The sequence below is a fragment of the Calypte anna genome, chromosome 3 (assembly GCF_003957555.1).
Source record: "Calypte anna isolate BGI_N300 chromosome 3, bCalAnn1_v1.p, whole genome shotgun sequence".
Taxonomy (NCBI): Eukaryota; Metazoa; Chordata; class Aves; order Apodiformes; family Trochilidae; genus Calypte; species Calypte anna.
The window spans coordinates 74,513,246-74,539,665 of NC_044246.1; the positions used below are offsets into that span (position 1 = coordinate 74,513,246).

The window sequence follows — 26,420 nt, forward strand, 5'->3', positions numbered from 1 at the left end:
CAAACCAAAAACCAAACAGAAACCACTCCCAGCCCAAATCATTAGTTTAAATGCATGCATACTGATAATCTTATGCAGCATGAAATTCAGGATTGCAAATAAGTGTCTCTATTCCAAGCAAAAAAAAGTGACTTCAAACGCTTTCTACTTCATCCTTTTCCTGTTCAGTCTGCTGGCTGTTTCAGGCCTTTGGAAACTCACTCCTCCCAAACACTGAGTTACAGATCTTGTAAAATGATTGTCTGGGGCTGAGACACATTCAAGAGAGGCAAGGGCTGAAGCAATTACTATCTCCAGCTGCCTGCCTCACTCCACTGATGAAAGGTACAGGGCCGCTGCAGGGACTCTTGCTCCTAAAATGCCACAGTTTATGGTTTAAGGTAAACTGCCACAGATTTTGCTTTAAATGGAAGCGTTGGACACTGCAGCACAGCTGTTCCTGCTAGAGAGGTTGTTCACACTTTATCCTTACTCTACCCCTCCGTACTCTGAACAGCGTAAGGGAGGCTTGTGAACACCACCACAGCAGCTGGGTCCTTCAGTACCTTTGGGATCAGCCCCACTGGTTCTCCTGCACAGCAGAGGTGGGGTAGACCACAGGCCATGGAGTTCAGGGTTGTGCTCAATGCTCTGTGATAGCTCATGTTGCTGAAAACACCCGGTGTTGTTGGAAGAGTGTGTGTTGGTTTTACCTCCTGACATTTGAATCTTCTCCATGGAATATGTTAGCGGCTGTGCAGGAGAGGCAGGACAAGCAGTTGAACTGCTACCAAAGGGTTTCGTTCCACACCATCATCCTCTCAATGCTCTGAACAAAATCGAATGCTGAATTTGCTCCTGCATTCGTAACAGCAGCAGTGTGTTCCTTGAGCAGGTTTACAATTTTACCAGCTCTGCTTCTGTTTCCTTAATCTGATGCATGTTTGCTCTTGTTGCTCTGCTCTGCATCTCAGTACTGCTGTGATTCCCATGTTGTTTCACTGTAGTTATCATGAGATACAGCAGGTGTGATAAGTTACTAAACTGCCTCTGAAGTTAGTTTTTTCCTCTATGTTATGGTGTTCTTGCTAGTTTTTATTCATACACACACAAGCATGTCATTTGGACATGGCCTAAATTAAGTGTTAACAAATAAATCTCCTCTGTCCATTCGACAGTGGCAAGTATCTGTTTAAAATGTAATTCTCTTTCCCTCACCTCTCTTTTGTACTTTATAGCATGGGCCAGGCTCCAGCACACATGTTCATACTCAGTAGGTTACTTCAGAGGCAGCCCCTTCCACTTTGATGACACTATTTATGGAGGCAGGCATTGCTCTGTGTGAACAAGGGTACAGTGTCTGACCCTTCTGAAGGCTTGGGAAGGACTGAAGTCTGGAGTCAATTGCATGATCTTTAACACAGTTAGACGATTTATTCCTGTTGTCTTTTGTTATCATCCACTTAGAGCAATTAAATAGCAGAAGTCCTGATTTACTGAAGCACTTGAGCACATGGCAGACTCTAAAAGTACTTAGACATAACTCTCAGTACATGGTTATATCCAAGCGAATTCAGTTTTGAAATAACCCCCTCCCTCCTTAGGCTTAGAAATAAGAATATTCCTTGGATTTTGCCAAATAGAGATGGCTTGAAGGACCCATTTGTTACTGTGTTGAATTGGGACCTAATAAAGAACAGCTATAGTTTTTCAGCTAGAAACCACTGTGTATGAATCTTGGGGGCAGCAATGTTGAAAATAACAGCTATTATCTGCTGAAGTTTCAGTGCAGCTATGGAAACTCAAATGCCTGGCTAACTGAAGTTTGGCTATATCCCTAGCATTGTGTGGCTATTTTGCCATAACCTAGAGTGAAGATCTTTGAACCCATTTAACATTCAACGTTTTAAAATCTGTGCTGTCAGTTAGGAAGTGAACAAGCACAGTGTGCCCTGAAGACAGCCTGTTCCCAAGCAGCCTGGGGCTTTCATCTCTGTACTATGTTTGGCAGCTGGTAGCCTGAGCTGTTGCTATAGAGAACCCTTTCCCTCTGACTCAGGCCCTGGTTAGCTGTAATCCACCCAGAGGCAATGCATGTTATTTTTCTTTTGCTGTTTCCAAAGGCTGTTTTGTAGACAGAACAAAATAATAATCTTTAATGACTGCTTTACGAGGCACATCCCAGTTGAGTATTTGCTCAACTAACAGCTAGATTTGAGGATAAATAGCTTGGTAGCCTTCTTCCATTTGCAGCCAAACTGCTGAAAAATGTTCTCCAAAATAATTCTGTTGACCTTAAGCTACGAGTAGGAGAAATTTAAAGAAAAAGTGTCATCTTCTGAAAGGTGATCAGCCTCCTTAGTGCTTTCTACTCTGTGAAAACCAGCAATGGGGGTGGGGATGTGGCTTCAGTCCAAAGAAAACTGCATATCTGTGTGACTACAACTGTGTAACTTAATATGGGAATATGCAATTAAGACTTTCATGATAACATCTAGTGAATTCAAGAGAAGGTGCCCAGCAGCACAGGTGTAATACTCTGGAGTAGCTGCATATGTACTTCAGAAATTGTCTTCAATTTCTGCAGAAATTTAAAGCATAAATATTATGCTTTATAATATGCTGGACTTGTAATGTAAATTAAATGTTCATTCAGCCTAGCCACAGATTAGCTGTAATGCTGGTCCAAAGACAGCTGTGGAATGGCAGTGGAATTAATCTGTACGTATGCTGTGACCATTTTTATGTGAACATACAGCTGCCTGGTCAGAGATACTTCAAGGCATCCAGAAACCCCTGATAAATGTGCATATGAAGCAGTGACAAGAGAGTGATTACAGACAGCTAAGCCCCTATCTATCCTATTCAAAGCAAAGATCAAGAGGGCAAAGATACCAGTCAGATGATATATTTACATTCATAAGGAATATTTTAGCTAGACGTTACTGTGCTATATGAAATTATTTTTATTTGTTTGTGGAGAAATTTTAGATACACCTAGTAAGTATTTCTAATCATAAGTTAATATAATCATAATCAATCATAAGTTGTGCATTTTCGAAACTGTCTAAATTAATGAACTGTTGTTAGGAGTGCTGTCACGGAGCATCAACTACCATTGCAAATTGGAGTCTGCAGTAGTTGTGCAATGTATAGTGGTTCAACTTACGCTGCGGTCTAGAAGTTCTAGGAAGTTAAGCAGATTATTTTGTATCAATTGTAACCTCATTTAATAAATATAACAGCATATAATATATACTTGGAGGAGACAGAATCAGCGATTAATAGGAAAATATAAAATAAAGTGCAGTATTATGTGTTATGGCCTCATAGTACTGGCTTTTCTTGTTTTCTGTCTCTTGTTTTAGTAACGTAAACACTTTATAAATTGCATGTCTCTCAAAGCTGGATGACCAAGTCTAAATGTGTGATATAAGCAGAACCTTAGAACCATGCAGCAAGTAATGTGTGATTTGGCTGCAGCAGAGGCTTGGCTGTGGGTGGGAAAGAGCAGTCTAAGAGTCTACAGTCTAACTTAGATATAAATAAAGAAATGAGGAAATGAAGTTTTCCTCAAGTGCCAAAACCCACATGCAAGTCCTTGTCCTTCTTCCTTCTCTTACCTCCTCTAAAAATCAAGCAAGACAAGATTAGTTTGAAAAGCACCTCTTAGGTAGCTTATAATGGTTGCTTGCTTTGTGGCAGGTAATGACAGATAATAGCTCTGAGAAACCCTTTCCCAAAGCTGAGGAACTTTAGTCAAAGGAACTGGAAAGGCTTTTACTGTAGAAAACTCCTGCTTATTCTGGGAAAAATGAAAGCCTTATGACAAAACAGGACTAATCTGATGGAAAAGAAAGTGATCTACAGTAAATGAGACCTCATCACCAGACATAAGTCATGTATCTTTTTAGACTCAACCTATCTCTTTACAGCTGATCAGAGAAAAACAGGCTGGAATGCTGGTCAAGTATGTTATGAGACATGCAGAAAGGAAATTTCCCAAGGAAGAACAAACAGAATAACCAAGAAGACATTTTTTTCAGCCCATAGTTTCCCTAAAATAAACTATTCCTTGATCATAGAAGCTTATCCACAAAGTTGTCACAGAAAAGCTAGCTTCTTTTTTAGATCTTCAGCTTAGAATCTTAGAAAGGTTGTTCCAACAAAAGATTTAATTATGGGGAACACAGAGGGGTTGATAATATCTGAAACATCAATAAATTAACTTTTACGGTAAATTAGTGAAAGTTATAAGAGCAAGTAATCAGGACCACTCTTCACTGCACAGTTTCAAAGGAACTGAAGTATGAAACTGCTTAACTACTGTGGTGTAGAGTGTAATATAAGAACAGCTATAGAGGATCAGACACATACTGGTAGTGACCACGGCAAATACTTTGGAAAGGGTTTAAAAATAGGGCAAGCATGCAGTAATGCTTCCCCAGCACTTTCTCCCATTCTTCAAGAAGTTCAAATGACTTCCTAGAAAGAGGTGAGACCTTTGAGTATATTAGTTATCAATGTCTTGTGATTTTTTTCTGCACAAATTAAACTGATTACTTTGTGAAAACAGGTGAGGTTTTCCCAAGCTTATGTAAATGTAAGGAAGGCCTCCTTTTCTTATGAAGGTGCCACCTTTTCATTCCTTTCACAGCTCATACTTCTTGCTCAAAATTTAGAGATCCTAGTTTGTCCCAGTCTCCTCTTTTTCAGCCTTCTGATTCTCCTGACTTATTTCTCATAGAAAAACTGGTCCAAGCCCAGCATCCTTGCTGTCCCACCCTGAGCTTATTCAGGTTTTCAGACTGGATGGTCAAAGTACACAATATTTGAAGTGTAGGTGCACAAATGGCTTGTGTATAGTATGAGTTATAATCCCCATTTTTGTAATTCTCATTTACTACATAGTTATGCAATGATGTGCATTTTCTTATACATAGGGCAATCTGTGTCATCAGTGACCTCCCTGCAGTGAGGTCTTTTGGGAAACTTCTAGGTGTAAGTGGTCAGACATATAAGTTAGAGGTTCTTCACTGAAATAGTGTTTAAGGACAACAGTTTTAGAAAGAAGAGCCTGAAGCTAGGTTTTAAAGACCATATGAAGCCCTGGGGAGGAGTGTTGTATATGCCCCTAATAACTAATTCTGCATCTACATCTGTCTATTGTGGCTTTCAAACACCCAGGAACAGGACTTAGATCCAATTTTATGCCAGATTTTCTGATACTATTATTTACAAAGCATAAAATACTCGAAGCTTGAAAGTATTTTGGTTGTTTTAGCCTTTTTCTTTGCCACGAGGGGAAAGAACTGGTATAAGACTCATCTGTAAAAAAGTGACTGCTTTTAAAAGTGAAAAAGCTAAACATACTTCATGAAATTATGAGAAGCTCCTTTTGGTTCTCCTTATTACATACCTTAATGTGCTATAGAAATCCTTAGGATTTTGAAACCTGTTAATCTATAATCCCTGCCAAAAAACTCTCAAATACTTTTGTCCAGGTATATCGTATAGCTATATAGTGTGCTACTTCCAATAATTTTTTCTGTGTTAGGTACACAATAACAATGGTATTACATGTATTCAATCAAGTATTTTTATTCATAGAATACATATCAAATTTATTTTAGCAGTTTAAATAAATGAGTTTAATGTATATTTAGTCAAGCATTACACTAGTGAGGGCTTAAGCAGATTAGAAATAAATGAATCCAATTAAAGAACACGTCTGTGAAATTTGATATGTCATAGGCGTGAATGAACTGTTTGCACAGCAACTGTAAAGAAATCATTAATGATTAACTAGCTGGAAGTGGTTTAATCAAGAATAAATGGTACAGGACATAGTTAAAAACATTTGCATTGAATACATGGAGATTATGAAAAACATGATTTTCATCAGTGGTGACATGTGTACTGGCCTTGGGAAATACATTTTTTACTATCTGTGGTGGATGTGCAGCCAGGGGCTGCAACTGAGATTTTGCTTAGTGACATTACCTATAATATGCTTCAGTGGCGTGTTTTCTTCCAAAAAAAAAAGGTTGCATTTAATAGGTGAGCAAAGATGTTTCTCAAAAGAACTCTGAGAAGAACCTATTGTTATCCTCCCTTTCAGAGGTAGTATTCAGATAAGTTATGGTTGGGATTCTCAGAAGTAATCAGTGTTGGGTTGAATTTGGCCCTATCCATACCAAAAATCCCACTGGCTGCCAAGTTATTTGCTAAAAAGCCATGAAACATGATTTGTTCAGTTTGACACCAGTAGCCTGTTGGCTAATAGATCAGTGTCTTAAAGGTGTCAGTGATATTCAGGGTACATCTTTAAACACATAAAAATATGAAAAAAAAAATCTGAGATTGGAAATCTATCCTGTGTGACAGCAATTTGTTTACTGTTGTCAGTAGGGCTTTCTTTAAAATGGAAACCATCTTACAGGGATGGGAACTTATGTTTGTGTGGTATTAATTCCTTAAGGGGTGCTGTGTCCATGCATGTGCAGACACACTGGGATGATGTTGCTTTTTATGGAGTGGTTGAAAGGGAGTTGTTGGAAGAAAAAAACTAAATTTTTAGAAGTTTCATTTAACAGGTGTTTGGCTTATTCAGAACATTATTTTGAACATGCAGGTGAGTTTGAATTAATGGAAACCCCCAAATTATTACAAAGAAGTCACTACAGTAACTTACTTGTGGACTTGTGCAAGGAATTCTTAAGCATTTTGTGGCCATCCCACTCCCCCCCCCCAAAAAAAAAACCAAACCAAAACAAAAAATGCTGCAAGCTATGTCCCTTTAATCCAAAGTTCTCATTATCAGGCAGGTTCTAACTTATATAAACATAAATAAACTACTGTCAAATCTATTTCTTCACTAAACTTGGCAAGCATTGAATACAGATTAAACATGACTTCTAAACAGTTGTGCTCCTAGCACTTTGCATTTGAAAGAAAGCACTCCAGGATAAATAAATGTTACAGACTTAAACTCAGATAATAATTTTTTTTTTTAAAGCATTTATTTCAGTGCTATCTGCAATGAAAGATTGTAATTATATATATATGTAGTTAGCCTAGGATATCTTAGACTTCTGATTTGCAAAATAAATCCCTGGTGCATATTTTCATTTAGCAAATCTAGTACAGGCAGATATAGTGTACAAAGGGCTCCTTTTGGAGCCAGAGATGGCTAGACATGTGGCTGGGAATGACAAGCTGTACCTTCAGAATGCTGAAAAATGCCACACCATGGTTACCTAGGGGCCAGGATGTTTTATTTAACTCCAACTGATGGTTCAACAACTGCATTACTGAGACAAGAAAACAATCAGGGAATATATAAAATTTCTCTGACAGTAGTTGCCTAAAGGATATCCTCAGGCATTTCTTTTCAATATTCCACATAGGAAACTTTGTGCTCCAATTTTCCTGCATATGTCAAGTAAATTAATTAAACTTCCTGGCTTGGCTTGCTCTGTCTTTAAAAGCAAATACAGAAATATGATATTATCTATGTGAATGGCTGTAGAGAGAGAGGCTGTAAACTTTGACTCAAGGTGATGTTATGTTTTGATCAATCATAAGCTATGATTGCTTATGCTATTTATGGAGATAAATGGGTGTCTGAAGCTTAATGAAGGGATCCAATATACAGATCTCATAGAAACAAACAATGGAAAGATTTTTGGAGAGTCTTCCCAATTAATTTGCTGAGCAGTAGGTCAAGCCTATATGAGATTTTTTTCACTCAAGAGGGCTTAGGAAGGAGAATTATTAACATCATCCTCATAACTGATGGTAGAACTGAGGCAGGAATTATCTCTGAGATCACAAAACTAAACGCTGGTGTAGTTTCATAACAAGCAGTGAGGTTCAACAGTTTTTTCCTCACTTTGTCCTGAAATTTGGCTTCCTATATGAGCAAAGTGAAACCTCCTTATTTTGACTGGTTCTGGAAGAAGCTGAAAGGTTTGCACGTGCTACTCCTGATAAGTCTCATGAGCAGACTGAGGCCTTTGTAAACATTTCTGAGGCACATTGTACAGGAACAGTGACACAGCAGATGAGGAAATTGTCTGTTTTGTTGTACCATCTGCTGATTTAGAAAGCCATGAAGATGACAAACAACTAGAATCTGTTCTCTTTTTACTCATCTGCTGACCTGGGGCTCTGTTAGTGTTGCATCAGCTGGAGTGTGGAAATGCTAAAAGTTGCAGGCATTGTTTAAAAGTAGAAGAATGATATATTACAGGATTGTGGTCAGACATGAATGAGGAAGTGCCTGATTTTTACCACGTTCATGGCTGATTTTAACTGAATTTCAACAACTCAGTGAATCAGACAGAACATTAATGACATTACCACCTTTAGTTTGAATTAGTGGTTACCATTCTGTGTTCTGTTAGACTTGCAGAAAATCAGACAAATGTAATTTTTCTGATTTTTAACTAAAAGGAATGCAGTGTGTACATGTCCTTTTCACACGTTTTCCATGTAAAACTAGAGGAAACGGTGAACAAAAGTTATGTGTTCAATAGAACCAATGATGCAACTCATTAAAATATTACTTCATTTTCTTTTGCCTGAAAAGTGCTTTGCACTTTGCTTCAGTCATGGAATGAATGTATTCCTGGTGTAGGAACCTGCTGCATTAAGATCATTTAATACTTTTACTTATAGCTTGTACTTCATTAATTAATACCCATAAGGAATGACATGATTATAGGTTATCCAGTGTTTGTCAGGTCTAGGTGGTCACCTAATGCCTTTTTATTCTTTATTTGCTGTGATTTCCAGTAACAGTAGGATCATTGCATATTGTTCATCTTACCAATTGAGAAATACTTGAGAATGAGAGTAAGATCTGTTTAGAGTTGCACAGTGATATCTCATTACTGCTGGAAAGAATAAAAAGAAATTAATTTTTCATCTAATGCCATAACTCCACACATGAAAACTGAATTTTGTTTCACCTTCTTTAAGGTATTTACATTTAGTGTCTTTTAATGCAACAAAATACACTGTTAATACCTGTCTCTTTGTTTGTTATCTGTGTTTTCTCAGTCACTGCATGTATAGCTTATTCTTCCTTACTGGCATGTTTGGCACTAATGTAAGAAGGTGCTTTTGCAGATTTTTCCATGGGCTTCTTTTTTTTTTTTTTTTTTTTTTTTTTTAGGTTTTCTCATTGGTTTGAAGGTTGTGCTGCTTATGAACACAAGTTCTCTGTAAGATTTCAGTCATGCTTATGTATAAAATCTCTGTTCTTGAGTCTGGTTGTCCTACTTCTTAAGTTCTTTTTGTTGACTCTGGATATTTTTTTTGTTGGTAATGGATGTCATTATTTTACTACTTCCTCTGGATATATCCTGTTCAGCTGCTTTTGTGATTTGAAAGCATTTTTCAGGGCTTAATTTCTCTTCTGTTCCATAGCCAACACAATCTTTAAGAAAGAAATCTTAATATCTTCAGAGGGCATGGACTTAAGCTCTGTCAGGAGAGGTCTAGGGTAGATATTAGGAAAAATTTCTTTACAGAGAGGGTGATCAAACATTAGACGGGGCTGCCCAGGGAGGTGGTGGATTCTCTGTCCCTGGAGGTCTTTAAAAAGAGGTTGGATGTGGCACTAAGTGCCATGGTCTGGTAACCATGGTGGGAGTAGACTAAGGGTAGGACTTGATGATCTCAGAGGTCCTTTCCAAACTGGATGATTCAGTGACTCTGTGTCTTAAGCTCTCTACTGTTAATGGCTATTCTCACTTTAATTTTTACATTGTGATTAAAATATTCCCAAATTTTGCCTTATTACTCCAAGGGACACAACTAAAAAAAAAGCCCCGCTTATCTGTACAGTTTTAGTTTGTTTTGGGCCATACTGTGCCCATTGAGGTTCTGACACTAATTCCAGTCTTCCCAACATTATTTCTATCAGTGCTGACTTAGCTTTTCATCTTCATTCTTTTTTTTTTTTTTTTTCCCTTCACCAAGGCCATATATAAAAATACATTTTTTTTATTGTCATGGTCAGCTCTGTCCACAGACTCAGTTACCATATTTGTGCAAGCTCTGTTATTTGCCAAGAAGTCAGGTTTTGCAGTGCTCTGATATTCCCTTACTGTTCTTTTTTGGGTCTACCTCTTAATCAGCCTTGATCTCTTCCTTCAACTTTCACTAGACAGACGGCTGCCACCTTGTTTCATTTCGGCAATGTTAGTAACCAGAAAGTGTCTTCTGAAGAGAAATTTTGAGAACTACTCACACAGGTATTGCAGATCCAGAGTGCCTCCAAGTTGCATGTAGACTGACTTCCCCCAAATGCTTTTCTGGTTCAGCCTTTGTCTTTCTTCATCGTTGCAGCTTTCTATAGCTGGATTACTTAAGCAAAGAATACTTTGCACTCAACTTGCAGATGCTTTATTGCAGAGAAGTGCAGCTGGTACAGCCATCAATACTTGACTGTTCCCACACTAGCTCTAGTACATCAGTAAGTGTTTTCAAAACTAAACTCAAGCTTTATAGTGGCCACTGGAAGAATGAGAGGCATGGTACAGGGTGGAAATATTTGTGGGGGTTAGATCTGAGAAGAAAATGGGAAGCAGCATATTATAGCAAGAGGATTTTATGCTTTGCCTTCTGTTTTCTGTTTGCTTACAGTGAAGCATGATAATCCAGTCTGTAGGTGCCTGATACATTGACCATACTGGCCAGATTCTCATTCAGGGGGGAGGGACAAGAGAGAGAAGAAATAATATGTTTTTAGAAGCATATGCATCCACGTTTTTTTGAGGAGTCAAAGAGGACCTAGAATTTCCATCCAACTGTGGAAAGGATGGCTGTTTCCCATCATGAAAAGGTGGAGGTCTTCAATGTGTTTCCCTTTGCAAAGAAGCTTCACTTTGGTCTTGTCTGGATTCAGTTTGATTCATCTGTTCTTCATTTAAGAGCTAATTTCCTGTAGTTATTCTGATGTTTTATAGTGATGATAGTTGCATCAGAAAATGAGATAAATAGTAGATTGTCAGCAACATACTGTTAGCAATTGAACACATGCCATATCACTCTCTCTCTCAGCAGTCTCATGTACAGAGCCGTAGATTGTATGGACCCCTGCGAGATCTTGTAGGTGAGGACCTTGGAGGAAGAGGCTCATACCCACCATCTTTTTTTGAATTACATGTAGATCACAAGACCCAGTACTACTTAGTTTCTGGGACTGTGTAACAGAGGATTCGGGCATCTGAGAACAGGAATCTGGAAACTGCAGTTTCATGGTTCATGGAAATTTTATTAATTCCTCCAGGAAGTTGTCAGAATATCTGTCTGTAGTTTGTGTATCACTAGGAGCCCTAGTTATTTGCCTCACAGTGCATATGGAGGCAACACTCTAATGTTTTAAGTTCTTGGTGGAATATCTTCTTGATCTGACATTGAGGCCTCAGGACCCTTCCTCCACGTTTTCTTTACTTTAAAACAAAACAAACCCCCCCCAAACACGCAAACCCAAAAACCAAACCTCTTCTGATATTTATCTTGGCCTGTTACTACTGGTGGTCTGGTGTCTGTCTTGGCTCTTCTGAAGGGTAGCTGTGCAAAGACAGAATTGAGATGGTTCTGAATCATGCCTCAGTCATGCCAAAACCCCCGGTGTTTCACCTGCAAGGAGAGCTCAAATGTAGTCTTTTTCTATGGGAATACTTTGCATTCAGCAGCAAGAAGTTCAGATAATTTCCTTTTTATCCTTTGTTTAATGGTGTTATTGTTACTAGAAACTGGTTGCAAATAACCAGCTTGTGGTGTTTATTCTAATGTGTGGTGTTCTGGGAGGGTGACTCTTTGCCATAACAATACCAAGGACTTAGGAACACATAATGACATGCAAGGTTTTGGGCAGCCTGATTTGCCTGTTTGGTTTTTTTTAGACTCCTGTGACCTAGAGGCATTGCACAGTGCTCTATGATCTGAAAGCTTGGACCTTATACAGATTATAACATCAGGCAAGTACTGTTGGAGTGACAGTCTCTGGTCTGAATACTGAGGTCGTGTTTCATTCAGTTTTTAAAAACTCTTCCACTGACATGAGGAAGCAGCAGAAGTTACAGGGTGGCCTGCACCTGAGGTGGGGAGGTAATGGCAGAGCTAAGGATTCACCAGCAGAAAAGGAGGCAAAAGGGCTGCTGGTGGTTTCAAAACCAGAACAGAACCTCCTCACCTCCATGAGGCTGTGAGCAACTTATCTACTTAATTTTGATTAATTTTCATTTCTGGAGGCAACACTGTCTGCACCTGACACTGACACCACAGGACACTTCCTCTTCTTGTAATCAGATAGAGGGAATGTGTATGTCAGGATAAGACTGATAGTTTTTCCAGGACTATTGATTGCAACCCATCCTACTTTAGTAGTTAGATATGAAGATTAACTGAATTCCTTTTTTTCTGTTGTTTTGTATTACATAAAGATAATTTAGTAAGATTCAGTTATCGAGACAGATGCTTTGCATGTCAAGTCAAGTGGTCTGGAGAGAAATTCTGAGGGAAACAATGGGAAAGATTTATGATTTCAAAATATGTGGATGAACCTTACCTGTCAAATAGATCAAAGCAAATCCCTGTATTCAGGTGCTTTCACTGCAGGCAGGATATTTGAAATGCAAATACTGTAGCAGAGACCTATCTCTATTAAAGCCAAAACTCCAAGAAATTACCTCATTAAGAAGTAATTTTGCATTACAAAACATTAATTATAGTTGGCTAATCTCTGTCTGCCATGGAATAGAAACAGTGTATTTACTGTGAGCGATTAATTTTCATGTGCTATATACGCATGGATACAAAAACATTGGCTGCATTGCCAAAAAAAATTAACAATCCCCGTTGACCAAGTTTGTTGCTTGCCATGTGCAAAAAATTTTTAGTGTCAAACTAGCATGAATTAATTTGTCTGTTCTGCAGGTTTATCTGTGGCTGTACAAAGATCTATCCTATTTCATTTATTTCAGTGATTTATTAAGTTTATCTTTTTGCTTCCTGACTTTTATTTCAAAACATTTCAGTGTACTAAGCTGTGATATTGTTCAGGTTGCTGTGCAGTTCCTTTCTGAAAAATGTAAGACTGTCGTGGCTTATATCAAGATATGTGTGATTATAGAGCAAGATATTGTTGCTAAATCTGGATGAACAATTTATTATTAATATAATTCATTAGGGATGAGTCTTTAGGTCTATGGGGTAATGTGAGAATGACCATAAGCATAGGCAACACAGCCTCCTTGACTGATAAGACAAGCATTACTCTTTCCTTGTTCTCCTTCTTCTCTGCTGCTTAACACGAAGGAAGAGAAAAGCCATGAATCCTTCCTCTTATCCTCCAGGTAGATAGGTCAGGAAGAAATCCTTGTTTCACTCTCTTTTCATAAATCATTGTCAGAATAGGTTCCGTATGACTACATGAAAGCTGGAAAGCTCATTTCTTACTCCCCCAGGTATCAGCAGCCATGCAGATGTGTGCAAGGGGGTGCCTGTTAATGCCTATGCCCTTGTTATCCTTAGTAAGACATTGTGAATAATGCCAGCTTTCCTTACTTTTGTGTGTTCATTAGAACATTTGATGAAACTAACATTGAACTTCACAAACTCCCCTTACATCCAGCTCCCCATAGAAAACCTCTAGTATTTTGTGAGTGAGGGACAGACTAGTTAAACAACAAGGCTTTCATTTATCTAGCTCTTTTCTCTGACTAGTGAACTCTTTAAGTACAATAAGCTTCAAACGGAGGAACAAACACAAGACTCATAGAAGAAGAAAAATTCACAAATTTGCATCAATTGCCTGAAACTTTCTGAACAGTGAAAAATACAAAGATGAAGTGTTTTTCATTAAAAAAAAATTATTTGTACAACTTATTTAGCCATCTATGTAGGCTGCTATGTGTATCCCCACACATGCATGAAACATATACACATGCAAAAACATATACACATGTGGTAAGTTTATAGTTGTACAGTCAAAAGAGTTTTGAGGAAAATGTATCTTATTTACTGCTTAGCTGTGTGACCAATGCAACACTGTAATATACATCTCAGAAATTTCCATCCCATTGTTTTTTATTACTGAAGAAAGTAGATCAGGATGATAACAGCTGGATCCAAAAAGCAATCATTTCTAGTATAAAAATAGTGCTATTGTTTAGTAAGCTATACTACTTAAATCTATTAGGGAGATATACTGGCTTGCCCTGTTTGTTCTTTTCCTTAAAAAATACCTTTCATTCCCACCCCCTACTAAGAAGGAAGGAATGTTTCCCATTAAGATATGAAGTGAGTTTGTTTTTCACTTTTGCCTTTTATATAGGGACACTGAATATAAAGGACTCCAGCTCTCCCTGGATCAGGTCACTGCTACCAAGCCGGCATTCTCATACGCAAACTCAGCTCCGACCATAACGGATAATAGGAAGGGAAGCAAATCCCGCCTCTCGAGCACAAAGTCAAAATCAAGGACATCACCATACCCACAGGTAGCTGTCTTTGAAAAACACAAATTAAATATTTTTTAATATCTTGATTTTGGCTGCTGCTTTACCGGAGTAATTAGAATGGACCAAAGGACACGTTACTCGAAAAGAATAAACAGCAACAGGTTATAAGGTCTTGAGAGAGGAATATGTTTCTTTAAACTGTTTCTAAAAAGCTGGAAACATTGATGTTTCAGCATGCAGTCAACAACAACAATAACAGCACAGGGCTCAGTTAATGAGGAGGGGACAGAAGGACAAGTGAAAATGTTGGTTTTGAAATACTTGGTTTGAGAAGATTGTGAGTTTTGCCATGTGAGAAAGCCTGCTTCTTTTACTTACTCTTTAATAATTCCAGCATAACTAGAAAGCTGCCAGATATTTGACAGCAGTTTAATAATGAAATCTTAGTCAAGAGGAGTAAGGTTTGAGGAGGAAAGCCAACAAGCTAACTTGCTAAACTGGAACAAGAAAGGTTTTCTATGTATAAAGCTTTGGAAGGGAGAAAGAGCTAAGAGGTGGTTGTTGGCATCAGTAGGTTTTAATTTCTCAGGTTTCATTTTCAGGCCTGAAGTGTAAGGAATGTGTTCTTGATTGGAGAATAGATCAGACTTGAGTTGGTCTCTGAACCGGAGCTTCTCTAGTACATTTACGCAACTGATTTCTACTGATGATGTCAGAGCACTTACACACTTACACTATCGACACTTTAGCTCAAATCTCTCTGTTGAAATAGCCATTATGTTTATTAAATAATGATGCAAGTCTCAGTCCCTGTATGTCACCATGGGGTGGATATAAATGTATACATTTGTGATGTAACATTGAAGACCTATGTACTTCTGAAGAGTCCAGGTCAATATTTAACTGATAATGACCTTGATAACTACGTTTTCTCTTCAGGCACAAAGTTTTCTAAATGGACCTCTGAGAGTGTACAATGTGTGCCCAAGTCTCCACACCACTTCCTTGTTTTTTTTTTTGCCCCCGGAAAAGTACCAAGGGTAAAAATTTCAGTTAAGTGGCATCTGCATTTGGTACAGATAGTATTTAACTGAACACCTAGATATGAACTCAGATTCTTAATTTTAGTAATATAATTTTGCCAGAGGTTCCAACAGCTCGTATTTTTAAATAATTTGTTCACGTGCATTTCTGTGAATTGCTAAGGAAGAGGCTTTTTCTTAAATGCATTACACCAAAAATTGCAGTAAAATTGTTTTGAAGAATCAGGAGAGATACCAGCAGCTAAATCTAAATTGGATTTTTAAGATTACTAAATCTGATTAATTGAAATTACCCTTCACCTCCCCCTACATGGTCATTTCAGTAGTCCTCATTTGCTAGCAGGACAATCCTGGCTGGAGACCTATTATTCTCCCACATCAATTTGATTCCTGAAAGTGTAACTTTTACCAGTACCTCCTTATTCTCTCTGCCACCAGAAAAAAAATCCTGAGCTGGCAGCATAACATTGAAACTGTTGGTTTATTAGAGATTGTTGTTTGAATAGTCTCCAGTTTCATTTTGCATCCTCACTACCAGCTGCCTGGTAGTAAAGTCGCATATTTAGGAATTCAAAGAGAAGCAGCCCTGCTGGTTGCCAACATCTTGAAAAATGCTCATACAGTTCACTGTAGCACATCACCACGAGTAGTAGTGTCAGCTTGGCTTTGCATCCCTCTAATCCTTCTCCACCACTGAATAATCTGTTGAAAGACAAAGAAAAGCTGCTGTGAAGAGCATGCAGCAGGTGGTATGGTCTCTGTCTCTCGATCTCCATCCCAAGTAGTTTGCCAGTCAGTTGGGGAGAATTAGAGTGTAACTCAAAAGCCATGGCTGAAAAGTGAGGACATGGGGTTTGGCTTACACAGGAGCCTGGGTTTTGGTGGAGGAACAAAGCAGGAAGTTTATTAGTAAAAGAGAGGCAGTTGACAAAGTATTTCTTAGAATTTAAGGGTACATAGGAAAATTTAACTATAAATACATTTTTTCCCCCCCATTTACTGTTTGCTTTGTGAGAAAGGGAATCATATCCTTTTTGGATGATGACTGATAATCCTCTCCCTTGCCAGTTTTGTGCCCCTAGGATGTCTACATGAGATGTGAACTGTACAAAAACCATGCTGTTAAATTTCATCCAAATGTTTACTAGTAGGGCAAAAGGTGGATGTTTTGGTCACCAAAGACATTGTTAATGGTTTTTTCCCCCCTCAAATCTTATGCAAAAGAAGACATAGCATAACATGGAGCTTGTAGCTGTCAGTATATACTGAGTTTATTAAACTGTGGGCATCGATCAGCATTTGATTAACACAGAGGCCAGCACAGGGGGCTAAGAGGTTCTGTGAAACCAGCCCCAGGCAGGAGAAGGAGCAAGTGGAGAGCACAGCAACCCAAATATCATTATACAGCTGGAGAATTTGCCCACAGACTTTGAACAGTGCTCTTCTAGTTCTGTTCTACCAGAGAGGCTGGAGAGTTGAAAATGTAGGTGAAAAAAACCAGGAGAGAAGACAACTTGAAAGAGATTGGCAGAAAAAGGAAACTGTGAGCTGGTTAAAAGATGCCATAATAATAATCACTGTGAGGGGCTCCAAAATCGAGCCCTGGACCTCATTTATTTTGTGTTCCCAAAAGCTAGCCCTGGACCTCATTTATTCTGTACACAGGAAATAGCAGCAAGATTAGAAAAACATTTTAATTGTGATCATCTGAACAACTGCTTTGGAGTTTAATCTCCCATTAATGGTGATTGTTTAAAGAAAATATTTAAAGTTGTTGGCTGTCTACCTCTAATGGAAATATTTTATGGTCAAATCTGGACAAAGTTTTATAACTTCATATCTCATTTTAGTTCTTGGATAAATATTATGTATATATATATATATATATAAAACAAACACATACAAGCTTGTACCCAAATACTGTTGGATGGAGGCTTTGGTGTGTGTTACAGCATGCCTAAGTTTTGGGAAATAAGAACCATCTCTAGTAGGTGTATATTAATACACCTGATTTTGAAGGTAAATTGATTTTATCACAGCATCTTTAAACATCATAGCACCTCTAAACAAATAATCTGGATTAATTCTGCAATCTACCTCTATTTGGGTTCGTCACCCAATAGGGTGAAGGTAACAGAATGAGGCTAAATTCCAGTCACACTTCTATTTTTTTAATATTATTACTTATTTTTTATTTTTAATTTTTTATTTCTTCCTGTAGCCTAAAGCTTTGGCAGCTTTCAGTGTATTCAAAAGCAAAGCAAACCCCTCTTTTTATAGTAAACATAACTCCTGATCTGGTGAAGAGTCACCAGCAGTGGGGGTTATTTTAATGGACATGCTGTATTACTTTAATCTAAGCCTTTCACCATCTGTTCTGCCTATAATAGTGAATGCAAAAAGAACATATTTTACATTTCAGGATTACATTAGTAAAAAGTAAGATAAAAGTGATTTAAAAGCATGCATATGTTCTTAGTACAATACAGCCCGCATCTGTGATGTTTTTTCTTATGGTTAAGACACAAATCAAGAGGAAAACTGCTAATGCTGATGTAGTGAAAGTTTTTCATGGAAAAAAGGACTCTGAGAGGGTTTCACTACATATTTAATGTTTATAATGATAAAAACCAGAGTAGACTGCCAGAAAATTAGAAATCTATAACATCTATTGTTTGAACATCTGGCAGAGTGTGTGGAACAGGCTGATGTTGCTGCATATGACAGGAGGATTGCTCAGACCAGTGAGACACCTGCAGAAATGGAAGGTCAGACAAAAGAAAATTGACCAAGAAATATTAAATTGTTTACTGGTCTGACACACTTCCATGGGTCCTTGTCAAGTAAGCTTGCCTTAGACATTGGATTTATATTTTCCTATTTCCTTGCCCCTTCAGCTCTCCTGAGGTTTTTCTCAGAGTGAAAATAGCATCAGTGGTGACCTACACAGGCCTTGGATGTCAGTGCTGATCCTGCTGCTGTGCTCTCAGTGCAGTGGCACACTGGATTAGCAGTCTGAAAAACCTTTCTAATGCAGTTTCCAGGAACCAGCTGGAGGAGGATCATTTAACTTATTTATCACAGTTGCTTATGCCAGGAGACAATTCAGAAATCACCTGAAGGGGTTTCAGAGGTTGCCTGTCTGAAGTTATTTACCATGTTTCACTTACCTGCTAGATAAAATTTATCAAACCCCTCCCCCAAACCATAATTCTGCCTGATATAGGACTTAGGAGGCAACTATTAGCAGAAATGAAATGATTTCTGGTGAGTCAGGACTGGAATTGAAAAAGCAAAAAAAAAAAAAAAAAAAAAAATCACAATTTTTTATTTGCCATAATCTTCATTAAATCTGTTGCCATTTTTTATGGTCTTTCATCACTTGACATGTGGGAGCCTAATTTTGACTTCAGAGATAGTGTTTCCACTCCCATTTCAGTAAAGCAGTATCTTTGATCATCTTTTAATTTCTCTCCCTGTCAACGTGTCACACATGCCCCTCTTTGGAGTCTCCACCTGTCAACATCAGATTCCCAGAAGAGACAGTGGTAGGACTGCAACAGTAGAACCATGCCAAATAGAGATGTGGTTAGTTTTAAAGGGAAATAGCCATATTTTGGGGCTGTATTTATGCTGTACCTTAAGGACAAGCAGTCACAGCAAACCCTGGTAGACAATGTGAGTTGCAAGCAATTGAGTTTGTTAATTTAGTTCTGTCCTTGTCCTGGCAGCTGTGGTGGGTCAGATCTCAAATAATCATAATTTACATCAAGTCCAAAGGATATGCTTGTAGTACTGTTGGTCTGGACCACATGCTTATATGATACTACACGGTGCATTTCTGATATACTGAACATGTACCCTTCGAAATTTTTCCCATTTCTTTGAGAAAGGTGCACAAAGGCCTGTGCAATTGAAGCCCTACTGGTCTGGTCCTAGATTAAAAAAAAAAAAAAAAAATTGAACAAGTTTTCAGTTAAATGGAGCAATTTCCTTCAAGGGAAGCTATGTTGAATCATGAAGTGTCTTTAGAAACAGAGAACTAACAGAAGAATATCTATTAAGGCTAAATGAAATTAAGAATTTTCAGTTTGGAAGAACCTCTGGCATTTATTATTATCATAACAATTATTATCATTACAATATTATTGGAAATACATTTCTTTGTCAGCCTCATGAAAAAAATACATAATATGCGTATTGTTTTTAATAAGAAAATAAATGAACTTTTAACTTTTTTATACTTATTTTTATGTTTACCTTATGTTTTGGCTTATCATTTTAAATTAAAAGTCAAATCCACAAAGAGTGCTAAAAATAATACTGAAATTCAGAGAAGGTACAAAAGTAGTTTTCCTTTTGTGAATTTGCATTTAAACTAAAAATTAATAGTAATAATCTTGTTAACAATATCTAATTTTTCATTGAAAACATATTTGTCTAGAGATTTTTGTCAGAAAGTTTACAGTAATTCAGTCAGTATTTGTGAAGATACCTATGTGACTAAACAATTTGAAGACATTAGGTATGAAAGGATAATAGAAGAATTAGGTCTCTCAGATGGTCATGTACCACTGCAATGCTTGGATAAAGTTCTTAGTTAATGTATGCCAAATTACTGACATTTAGAAGAACTCTACTGTGGCTCGATAACTATTTTACCCTGCAAAATCAGATTTACCTGTTAATTTCTAAAACCTTGCAATAAATGCGGTGGTACTAACTTGCTGACCTCCTCCATATCTAGTGGTAGGCTTTTTGCCTACAGGTATTCTGAAAACTAATAAAAAAATACCACTGAGCATCCCAAATCCACAACACTTTTTTTTTTTTTTCTCTCCTTTAAATAACATGTTTTCTTAGCAAACAGTATTCCCAAATATAAACTGAAATACTGAAGAAATACCCAATTAAATGCCAAAACCAAAGTAGTTTCACGACTGATGTTGCACAGATGTTTTAAGTTTCTGTAAGTCAAACATCTGGTCAGTACTTTCAATTGGTAAGTGCATAAAACCTTGATCTTGGCTGTTAATGAGGAGTTTCATGGCAACTCAATCCAGTGACAAGGAAGGTAAGCTTATGTTTTGAGGAGAGAGGCCTAATGCCTACTAAAAGACAAAGCAGAGTGGGCATCTGGAAGGTGAGCGATGGAATGGGAGGATTCCAAGCTTTCATGTTGTAATACATTGATTTGTGACATGAGTGTAGAGTACTGAAGAGCATGTACAGCTTTGGTCTCACCCCAATCTGTAAGCATGGCTGAAATTGGTTTAAAGATGTTCCATGAAGTTTGACAATTCCAATGAATTAAAAGATTTAAAAATGATAAAGATAAGTCCTAGGAGGTTTAATAAGCATTTTTTTTTTTAACTTCCCAAAAAGTATCTAAAAGTTTGAAACATTCATTATGAATGATATTTATTATGAATATCTAGAAATATCTGACATTTAACTTAACCCTTCCTTCTCTGTAAATGCTCCCATTCTGTTTGCTTTTCCATCTGCCTTATAGTTGCTGCTTCTGTGTTGGGAGGACCCTGCTTAAGCATGGGTGGCAAATGCTGACTCTGCCTGCTTTGCCTAGCAGTCAGGTTTTCATTCAAGTAGTTTTTGAATTTTCCTCTTTCCCACATCACAACAGAGTTGGGATTTTATCTTCCTGCCAATCTGTTAATCACATCAGAGTTTACTCTCTAGTGGTTTTGATAGTCCTAGGATCTACAGAAGGATTTCTTTTCCCTACTAATGGAACAAAAGAAGTTCCAAGATACCACTCCAGGTAAGAAAATGATCCAACAACAAACAAAATGTGAGGAGAAGAGAAGGAAGCTTAGAAAAAAAAACCCCAAAGCAACAAAACCCCCTTGAAATGCAGTAATTTCAATTTGGTATGAAAGAATGCTCCAGGAGCAGTGTTATTTCAGTCCTTTTTGGAAATGTTTTGCCAAGGAGAGTTGGAGCACCATCTCTGAGCATGACCACTGGCTTTCAAAGCAATAAAAAAATATTGAATTGTGACATTGATGTTGTTCAGCCTAATAATACATATCATGAAGGAGATGGCTATTAAGAGTCAACGTGGGATGTTTTAGACTTCCATGAGTTTGGTCCTGTCATCTGTGAGCTCATTAGAGAATGTTGTACAATCAGGAGGTGTGGGCACCCTTTCAAAAAACACCCCCATCACATGCATACTCTGTCTTTTCCATGCAGCTCCTTGCAGATTTCCCCCAGTAATTTCTCCACTCCTCTTCCTGTTTTGCAGTATTCTGGATTTCACACTGAGAGGTCTGAGTCTGACCATGAGAGCCAGTGGGGTGGGAGCCCCCTGACTGACACGGCTTCTCCCCAGCTCCTGGAGCCCACAGACAGACCAAGCTCTCAGCACCACGACATCTCCTGTGCCTACAGACAGTACGCAGACCACAGTGCTCTCTGTTATGGTTTTGCACTCGACCACTCCAGGCTGGTTGATGACAGACATTTCCATACTCAGGCCTGTGAAGGAGGGAGGTGTGAAGCTGGCCGCTATTTCCTCGGCACTCCACAGCCGGGAAGGGAGAGCTGGTGGGGTTCTCGTTCAGCCTTGCCCCTGACTAAGTCATCCCCGGAGAGCAGAGAGGCTTATGAGAACAGTATGCCCCACATAACTTCAGTGCACAGGATTCACGGTAAGAGATAACAAGGATTTGCAGAAGTGGCATCATCTCAAATAAAGCAATGTGACATAGACATGCAGCTGTTTATGTGAGAGACAGAAAATGAGAGAGACCCTCGATGCATGCCCTTGTTTCAGAGGTCGCCTCTATGGAGATGAGGAACACTTAAAGTTCAATTTCGGGTTGACAGGCTGCCTTATATGCAGCGAAATGGAATTTGTTGTGTAATTTTTTAGTCTGTGAAATTAAGGTGGGAATATCTAACTGATGAGATTTTAAAGATGATCTTAGAAACATGAACAAATTTACACCTCCTTAATAGAAATGTGCTATTTATCCGACTCCATATAAATATACTTTGGATGGAATATATTTAGTGTAAAACTAGTTTGAACTAAACCCAACCTTAAATATCATGGGAGAAACTGTTCTTCAAATGACTATTCTCTGCACTGGCTATTATTAGATTCTATAAATTTTGCTGTTTCTTTTTACTGAAATTTTGCAATTCAAATTTGCATTTGCTTTTGGTTTCAGACATTTAATCCTCAGCTAGAATTTTCAGGCAGGTTGAGTGTCTCCGTCTTTTCAGCACCAAGACTGAAGCATTGCTTAGTGTCTGGCAGGTTGCAGCCTCAGTGCATCAGCACATCTTCAGAAGCTGTAAGGATAAATGAAGTATATATTAAAAAAGCTTCTGCTAAAATAATATGTCAAAACATAGGCTGTTTCTGAAGAACTCTGAAAAGCTAATTGCATTAGTACCAATCCATCAACTTGCAGAATAAGTTTTTTTAAAATAAAAAACTTGTTCTGTTTTACTTCAGTCTGAGAAAAATTCTGTTGAGATCAGAAAAATTATTGAAGCTCTAGGAAATACAGTCAACATCTAAATTTTACTGATGAGTACTGCTCTCTACTTTTTCTGTGGGTACACACCTTCTTCATTGTGTCTGTTCTGTATTTGTCACATTTGTGTTTCTCTAGTTTTTTCTTCTCCAAAAAAGAGAATTGAGCTGAGAGATAATTTTGCTTGACAGCTTTAAGCATAAGAATTCTTATGGAACGTAAGTGATCTATAAATATCAGAAAGAAGTACAAATGCAAAATTATTAAATATCCATTGCATGGTTTTATCAAGGATAATTAATGCAAATGGATAATATAATTTGATTTCAGTTTGTTCCTTCTTTTTTCTATAATTCCAGGTACTGCAGTTATTTTCTTTATTCTATCAAGTCTACAATGGGGAGCCTTCAATCTGCATGTAGTTTTGGGGGTAAAACCTGACCTGTTCTCAGTTTAGGAGAAAAAAATCTTAGACTCTGTTTTAAATGGGTCATTTTTACTTAGATTTAGGCTGTTTCAAACCTTGACCTTTCTCAATTGAAGCTTAATGCTACACGAAGATTGCTGTCAGAGCAGTTTCTCTGGGCAGAAAAACATTTTCTTCCTCTTCTGTTCTTCTAATGCATCATCTAGAAGTTCTGGTTCAGAGTAACCTTACAAAAATGTCAATTAGCTGACTAGTATGGAAGGCCCTGGATGTTGTGTATGATCCCATGAATTTCTGGTCACCCTCAAAAGGTCTGGGACAGGGAGGTTTGTGCATTGAGACAAACTGAACATGTGGCTTAGGGCCATGGCTGACCAGCTCCCCAGCAAATCATGGTGAACCTGACATACCACGTGTTCTGGTAGATGGAGCTCCCTTTTCTACCTCTAGGCCCTGGCATTTTGTCCCCGAACTTTATAAGGTTGTGAAGGATAAAATTAGGTTTTTGAGATACTCTGCAGCACGGAAGTTTCCACATCCAAAGCCCAGGATATGTTTATAATAAAAACCCATCATTGATTTTGTCATGAACTCTACAGCCCAGCAGAAGCGATCTGCCACTCAAACAGACCTGTAAGCCCTGGTCTAACACAAAGTAGGGGGATCTGCTGCTCTACAAGTAAGTTTCCTTCAAGGAGCCCTGTCAAACCAACCCAAAAGGCTTCATTCCCAAAGAAGACACTGTATGTGCTGAGGCAAAGGCATCATTATGTAAAGTTTGCCAGTCCAACACATGTCCTCCTGCAGCAAATGTCAGCAAATCCTTTGTCAGGCTCTTTATTATAGTGTGGCCTTAGCTGGCTGTTCAGGTGGGGAGGTCACTCACTTCCTAGTGAATATCGACAGATCTGATTATGTCCTGTCAGCTACATGCAGGCTGAACACCTTCTCTGGTATGTCTATGGGCCTTATTTTTTAAAAGAGAGGTAAGAACAGCTTTATTTTCCCACTCTAAAAGTTTTATACAGCAAATATTGTGCATCATGCTATGATATCATATCATATCATATTTTCCCAATAACCCTGTCAAGGGATTCTGATGCTTCTAAAGAATAACTGATTCATTACTTCTGTTTATTTATTGTTGTGTAACCTGCAAAAAGTCACCATAAGGCCACAAACTATTCCACAATGCTTTCTTTCTCTCTGCTTTAGCTCCTGGAAGGGGCTAAGAAGACATGCTGGATTCATGTGCACTTTTAGTTCCTTGAGATTTTTGTTTTCATCATAGTCACAATTTGCTCAGACTTTGCTGATTTTCATCCAAAGAGTGAGGGGTCAGAGGCCTAAATATTGATGCCTGGGGTGCTTTGGTGTTCCCTGGTGTACCCTATCTGTCCTCTAGCTGCTTCAGAAGTTCTTGTAGAGTTGTTGATGTGTATCCTGGGCCTATGTAGATGCTTGGTTACCCTAGAATGCCTCAGATGACACTGTCTGTGTTGAGGTGCTTAGATCTCTGTAAATTTTCAGCTGTGTTGGTCATTTGATGTGGAGGCACTGGAAACTATAGGTTGTCACTGAAGAGCAAGGGGTCTATTGTGGTCATTTTTGGTGACTGCTGTCACTTGTGTCTTGGTTTCCTTTCTGTAAAACAAGGTTCAGAGTACTTGTTCTTCAAGGTTGCTTGCTTCCTCCAATCTCAATGCTTGTCCTGTTTCTCTCTTTCCTAGGGAGAGGGCACTGGGATGAGGACAGTGTTGTTAGCTCACCCGATCCTGGCTCTGCCAGTGAATCAGGGGACCGATACCGCCCTGAGCAATTCCAGAGCAGTCCGCATGAGCCCAGCAAAATCGAAACCCTCATAAGAGCCACCCAGCAAATGATTAAAGAGGAAGAAAACAGACTACAGCTGCGGAAGACAACCCCTGATCCACTGGTTTCCATTAACGGCACAGGGAAGAAGCACGCTATCTGTTTTGCCAACTACCCCCAGCAGCAGCTGGCAGGGGATGTCTGCCGTGTCCCCATGGTTGCCAGCACTCCCCCGTGTGAACACATCCCACCACGAGATGGGAAGATTATGAGCCCGCATGAAAATGGCTACGACAACAGCCCCACAACTCTGTCTAGGATAAGCAGCCCCAGTTCTGACCGAATATCAAAATCTAGCTTGGTACTAGCTAAAGACTACCTGCATTCAGACATGTCCCCTCATCAAACCCCAGGGGACCACCCAGCAGCCTCTCCAAATTATTACAGCTCCCACAGGCAGTACTTTGATAAGCATGCTTACACATTAACTGGATATGCCCTGGAGCATCTATATGACACTGAAACAATTAGAAATTATTCACTAGGCTGTAATGGATCACACTTTGATGTGACTTCTCACTTAAAGATGCAGCAAGATCCAGCACAAGGACACAAGGGGACATCTGTCATAATAACCAATGGAAGCTGACACTTTTTTTTCTAAAACTTTTTGTGCTTTAAAAAAAATAACCTTTGAGATCTAATTGGAAGATTTATGTTTTCATGCCCTTGTCGTTATCATCATTTGATATACCACAGAATAGAAAGAATAGAAAGAATGCACTAGAAAGAATAACCTAGGGTTTGGGTGAATAAATCAATGAACATACATTACTTTTATAAAGTAAAAACACACTGGCATGCAGGGTTAGAGCTAAACTCAAAACTGGTGCCATGCAAGGTGAGAAGGATGGAAGAGGCCTGGGCAGGGAGTGCTTGGGAAAGGTTAGCAGAACTATTTGTGCACACTGTGCAAGAGGTGGTGGTTTGAAACACTGCGAAAGACAGGTCCTCTGAACATGTGCCCTACAGGTCCCAGCCAACAAAACTGCTATACACACTTTTTACACAGAAAGTTGGGATGTGCTCCTTTGAAATACACATAAAATGTGTACTTCTGGTGATATATTTTCTAACGGCAAAGTGTGTAGTGCTGCTCCATGGCTAT

General features: G+C 38.5%; 1 protein-coding gene across 1 annotated transcript in view; it reads left to right on the top strand.

Annotated features, from left to right (window-relative positions):
- Positions 1-25,901, top strand: part of SIM1 (SIM bHLH transcription factor 1) — a 47,361-nt gene extending 21,460 nt beyond the window's left edge. The window contains exons 9-11 of the mRNA XM_030447923.1: positions 14,333-14,498; positions 21,771-22,176; positions 25,171-25,901. Coding sequence (XP_030303783.1) covers positions 14,333-14,498; positions 21,771-22,176; positions 25,171-25,901 — 1,303 coding nt within the window. The remainder of the gene's footprint in view (positions 1-14,332; positions 14,499-21,770; positions 22,177-25,170) is intronic.
- The last annotated feature ends 519 nt before the right edge of the window (positions 25,902-26,420 follow it).